This window comes from Euphorbia lathyris, chromosome 10, assembly GCF_963576675.1.
Source record: "Euphorbia lathyris chromosome 10, ddEupLath1.1, whole genome shotgun sequence".
NCBI lineage: Eukaryota > Viridiplantae > Streptophyta > Magnoliopsida > Malpighiales > Euphorbiaceae > Euphorbia > Euphorbia lathyris.
The window spans coordinates 21,665,643-21,671,349 of record NC_088919.1 but is presented as its reverse complement, the minus strand read 5'-3'; the positions used below and the strand labels follow the sequence as shown (position 1 = coordinate 21,671,349).

Genomic DNA, 5,707 nt, shown 5'->3' with positions numbered 1-5,707 from the left:
AGCAAAATAAGTTATATAATCTAATTTTTATTATGGTTTTGTTGGAAGTATTTTTTTTTCTTTTGCCTCATTTTAAGTTTAGAGCCACTGTGGCAATTGTCGTGTTCGAGTCGTGTTCGTGTCGTGTCATTTCGGGTTCGTGTCAAAAAGAGTAAACCCAAACCCAACCCAAAAACTTTCGTGTCAAAGTCGTGTTAACCTATTCGGGTTAGTGTCGATTTCGTGTCGTGTTTTCGGGTTACATGTAATTTTGTTATGCATATATATTAATAATAACTCTTAAAAATATAAGAAGATATGGTACTGTTTTTAAACATTTTATATCATTTTTATATTAGTATGTTAACAATAATTATCGAAAAGTTCGATAATATCATGTTAGAGGGTCATGTAATGTGTTTATAACCATTTAAGAAATTCAAATCAATATTTACAATTAATAATTATAATTTTATTATCTTTATTAATAAAATAACATAAAAAACACGAGAGAATATAACAATAATTTTCAATATCCGTGTCATTTCGTGTCGTTTTCGGGTTCACATATCAACACTAACCCAACCCAAAAATTAGCGTGTCAATTTCGTGTCAACCCAAAAATGACCCATTACCTATTAAGCTCAACACTAACACTAAAAATCCGTGTCGTGTAATCGGGTCGTGTGTCATTTTGCCACCTCTACTTGGAAGCGATTTCGATAGACGGAGGTGCAATCTAGAATCTGTTCACTCCCCAAGGTTAAGACAGAGGTTTTCAAACTTGTGCATTCAAAGTTGAAAGCAGTGGAACAACCAAAGTATTTTAATTGCCCATAAATGTTATGAACAGAAGAGATGGAAAACTGTATATTCACAAAGCTAAAAAAACGAATATATAATTGTTGTGAAAAACTGAATATTAGAACGTGTAGTTGAGGACATAGAATATGAGAATAAATCTCAAAGTAGTGGAGAAAAATCAGGATCCGTTTTTTGACCAATTAATTTGTTGAAGAAATACTCAAATGAGTAAAAAAGATATTATGAGGAAAATTAAAATAAAATTCAAGTCCAGTCCGGGTCGCGCAAACAAGCGAGCGTGCGTGTGGTATAGTTGTCAAAACCCCTAAACACTATTTAAAGGCTTATAAAGCCCAAACCTATATATACCATTTGAAACTTTGGTAAGTTTACTACGTGGGATAGGAAATAAGCTCCTAAAAGTAAAGCGTCACTTTACAAATATACCCACACCAAAGGCTTAGTCTCAAAGATATTTCTCTCAATATTCAGGTCTCTGCAATTTTTATGTTTGATTTCTTTTGTTCGATCTGTGATCCCATTCCGATGATAACTTCTACACAAGATTGAGTTTGTTAATGTTTCTTTTGTATTCTGGAAGACGATAGCCAATAGTGTCTAAACCTGTCTTAAAAAACTGTTAATACTGACTTCAAAATACATTTCAATTCGTCCGTTCAGGTTTTCTGTAATTTCATTTGTATTGCTATAATTTCAGTTTAATAATATTTTCAACATTGTAATTATTCGTATTTAGTTTGTCTTTTTTTATTAATATATTTAACAAAAACTTTAGTCATTCAGTGTAGGTAGATCTGCTTTGATTGAATTAGAGAGATTTCTTTTTATTTGTTTGGTCTATGATTGACTTTTGGGTGTTTATAGTAGTTGGATTGCTTTCATTTTGATAGTTATTAATTAATGAGGTTTATGAGATAGATTATCAGCTGCAAGTTTCAGGAAAGTCAACGTAGACATTGTTGTTACTGTTTTAGCACTTTATATAGATCAATCATTTTGTGCTGCCATTTCATGTTGGATCTTCTTGTATGTTTTTACACTAATTTAGGATGCTTTGGTACATCAATAAACCAATTTACAATCAAAATAAGAATTTATTAATAATGATCCCCTAATGTAGGGATAAAAATTACCTCTTTTTTTGCATAGAATATCTAATTATAACATGGGAACAAAATGTTGTCTTCTCTGTATCAGACAATCATCTACCATGACAATTGTTCCTTGAAATCGAAAGGACATTTGTCCTGAGCTGAAGAACAACAATCACGATCTTCATTTTGCCTGACTAACTCGTATTTACCGATCATTTTATTTCCCTTGACATATATACACCACACTAAGAGATACATACATATTATACAATGAAATGAATACTCAAAATTTCCAACTGAATAGCTTTCAGCTTTCAACTGGACGTTTCCCGTGCCGGTCTAATCTTGGGCTTGTGCGAGTAGAGGTAGATGCTGTAGCTGTATTTGTGTTTGTGTTTGTGTTTAAGCTGGAATTAGAAGAATGGGAATCTGAATCAAGAGAAGTTCCAGCAGTGGAAGACATGCCTGGCGGCCTTCGAGATCTTCTATATCGAGAACCAGGTAGTCCAGGCCTAGTTGGTTCTTCTATATTCCCAGGTTTCTTTGATAACAGCATCACTACTCTTCGTATTGATGGCCGTAAGTTTGGATCACCTTGTGTGCATAGCAGCCCTATATGAATACACAGTTTTACTTGCTCTGTAGCTGCTGATGCTGCTAATGTTGGATCCATAATCTCTAAACTCCTATCCTTTTTGTGAAGCTTATATGCCTGCACCACAAAATCAATTCATATTATCAATTAAACATGAAAGCAAAAGCTGAATTTTGACATTTTACTTTCAAAATGTGACTAAAGAAAGAGCCTTTGAGCTAGAACCAACTTCAATTAGTAAAGCAATTGAAAAGACGAATTAGATAGGAACCGAAATGTTACCCAATCAAGAAGATTCTGAGCCTCAAGAGATTGATTGAATGCTGAATTTCTCTGGCCACTGATAAGCTCCAACACCACAACTCCAAAGCTAAAAACATCAGCCTTGACTGATAGATGTCCATGCATTACATACTCTGGAGCCATATACCCACTGTTTCCAATTGTAACCAAATCTGTTATACTAGTATCTTAGAACAATGTCCCATACATACATACATTAAGGTGGTTTGAAAACGTACTTTGTACCGGCCACACGGGTGTGGACATGAGTTTGATCTTCGGGGAAGAGACGGGCCATACCGAAATCGGCAATCTTAGGAACCCATTTATCATCAAGTAAAATGTTGCTGGCTTTGATGTCACGGTGGATTATGCAGTTGTGAGAATCCTCATGAAGGTAAAGCAAACCCCTAGCAGTACCAGTTATTATATCATACCTTCGCTTCCAATCAAGCTGCTCTTTTCTGTGGGATTCTGCATCAAAATCACATTCGAATATGAGCAATTGGAACATAGTATTAGACTAGAGTCATCCAAACCAAGAGTGCTAATACTTACTGAAGAGAAACTTGTCAAGGCTTTCGTGAGCAACGTATTCATAAACCAAGAGCTTCTCTGTTCCGTGTGCACAATATCCGAACAAATTCACAACATTCCGATGCTGAACACGAGCTAAGAGCTTAGCCTCGTTCATGAACTCTTTCTTTCCTTGATTTGAGCTATGCGATAGTTTCTTCACTGCAATTTCTCTCCCATCACCTAATTTCCCCTATTCACAACATTCCAAAATTCAAGTGAATTGATGACCTATTCAAGCTCAAGGAAGAATTCTCACAACTCATTCATTACAAATTTGTCAAAATTCCGCAAATCCCCGTAATAGGAAATGAAAGATAGAAAGAGAGGCATACCCTAAAAACAGGTCCAAAACCCCCTTCTCCAAGCTTGTGAGTTGGGTGGAAATCTTTGGTGGCGGCGGCTAAAACATCAAATGAAAATTGCTTCTGTTCCTGTGCAGCAATCTGGTCTAAATCCTCTTCCATTTGGGACCCTAAATGAAGAAAAACATACTTGATTGAATATAGAAAGAAATAAAAAAGAAAGTGGGTTATCGGAGTTACCTCTCCTTGAAGTGAATTTGAAAGGCTTCATGAGATTGTGTAAGAAATTATTGGACTTTGACATGGTTCTTGAAAGAAACAGAAAAATGAAGCATTTGGGCTAAAGGAGAAGAAGAGTTAAAGTTGTGGAAGCAATTGGAGAAATTGAACAAAAACCATCAATCAAATCTCATGTCCTTCATCCTTTAACAACCAAACGTGTTGACCTTTCTTGACTCTTGACCCAAAACAAAACCTTCTATTTTCATTACCTCGCATTTTAATTTCAGATCAAATGTTTCTAATTTTTATTTAATGAATCTCTTACTTCATTTTTCTAGATTATACAATCTATTTACTTTTGTGACGTAAAATTTGTTTTTAATGCATGGTCCCATAAAATCTACATATATATATATAAAAAAATACTACTAAATTTGTTTCATTCTTTATGTAAATGTAAAATTAATGAAAGAAAAATATTTAAAACTTGAGAATAAAAATGTTAAAAAAAATCATATAAATCAAAATAAAAACGATAAAATTAGATTAATATTAATATAAAAGGTTTTTTTTATTTTATTTTTGATTTTAGATAATATAAAAAGTTTAATTTAATTGAGTTGTTTGTTCCTTATTTGTTTTTCTTCAGTTAAATTGGATTTTATCTTAGTCCTAGAATAAGCAAGTAATGTTAAGTTAAACATTATTAAAAAAATGATGATGTTACAGTTGCACTCTTTAAAAAATGATTAGTTCTTCTTAACTTTTGTATATTAAATTGGTATTTTCCACAATCTCTATTCTTCAAATAAAAAATAATAGTAAAACTCAAAGGATATAATATTATATATATATATATATTATAAGACGAGTTTACATTTGCAAGAAACATATAGATATGTTTAATTTTTGGTGACTAAGCCAAAACTTAGAAAGTTTCAATGGGAAATACCAACACTAATTTCACATTTTCTAGTCAGCCACTTCAATCAATTTTTAACAACATTTTCTTCAAAATACTTGACTCTTTTTAGTAATTAGTCATTTATCACCACTTCTTTTAATGAATTTCACATCCTTATAAAATATTTTATTTTCTTTATTTCTTAATCAATTAACTTAGTTTATATGAATAATATAATTGATAATAAATTAAATAAAAAATATTAATAGGATAAATGTTAAATATTTTATTAGTTATTTGAATGTAACTGTTGGAAAATTTACAAAATAAAGTATAATTCTGATTTTTTGGTTGAAAATGAAAGTATAATTTTAATTTTTAAATCCAAAATAAAGTATATTTTTTGATTTTTTGGTTGGAAAAAAATACATAATTAAAAATATGGTATATCATTTTTGGATGTGCGAAATTCTTGGAATTAATGGAGGGTCCATTTGTCTGCAATAAAAATCTATTATTATTATAAAAACTGTAACCTCATTTGCCACGTGTCACACTAATAATAATCTAGCTAAGGTGTCAATTGTATACAATTTTAGATTAATTATTTAATTTAATTGGTATTTTCTCAACCACTAGCATTCCCTCTCCCATTTCTCTGTGCCGGTTAAGGCTCACCCACTTCTTCCATCTCATCTCCATCCTTACTCAACTGCTCATTATTCCATCTCTCCATCATTCCATCTCTATTAATTACTCTATCCCTTAATATTCTACTCCTTAAATGTTCTCAACAAACCGTACGTTGAAACTAGAAATTGAAGTTTGAAGAATTGAAAATGAAGTTTTGAAATTGCAGTGGGTCTGAAGAGGTGAACTTTTGGAGGGCTTAACTGCTCTTATCTTTTCCTTTTCTTCATTTTCA

The 5,707-nt window shown here is 32.0% G+C and overlaps 1 protein-coding gene across 1 annotated transcript; it reads right to left on the bottom strand.

Annotated features, from left to right (window-relative positions):
* Positions 1-1,878: 1,878 nt before the first annotated feature.
* Positions 1,879-4,058, bottom strand: LOC136209907 (cysteine-rich receptor-like protein kinase 43). Its single transcript, XM_066001535.1, has 6 exons — positions 3,897-4,058; positions 3,687-3,826; positions 3,334-3,544; positions 3,015-3,249; positions 2,776-2,926; positions 1,879-2,610 (listed from the first exon to the last, which is right to left on the bottom strand). The coding sequence occupies exons 1-6, from the start codon at positions 3,958-3,960 to the stop codon at positions 2,206-2,208; spliced, it is 1,206 nt and encodes a 401-aa protein (XP_065857607.1). The 5' UTR covers positions 3,961-4,058; the 3' UTR covers positions 1,879-2,205.
* Positions 4,059-5,707: the final 1,649 nt, after the last annotated feature.

Bases quoted from the DNA above. Each gene is read 5' to 3' on its own strand.
- LOC136209907 (XM_066001535.1), bottom strand. From the start codon at position 3,960: ATGTCAAAGTCCAATAATTTCTTACACAATCTCATGAAGCCTTTCAAA. The intron at 3,250-3,333 runs GTAAGTATTAGC...ATTTTGATGCAG, and splicing joins CCTTGACAAGTTTCTCTTCA to AATCCCACAGAAAAGAGCAG. The intron at 2,927-3,014 runs GTACGTTTTCAA...AATTGGAAACAG, and splicing joins ACCCGTGTGGCCGGTACAAA to TGGGTATATGGCTCCAGAGT.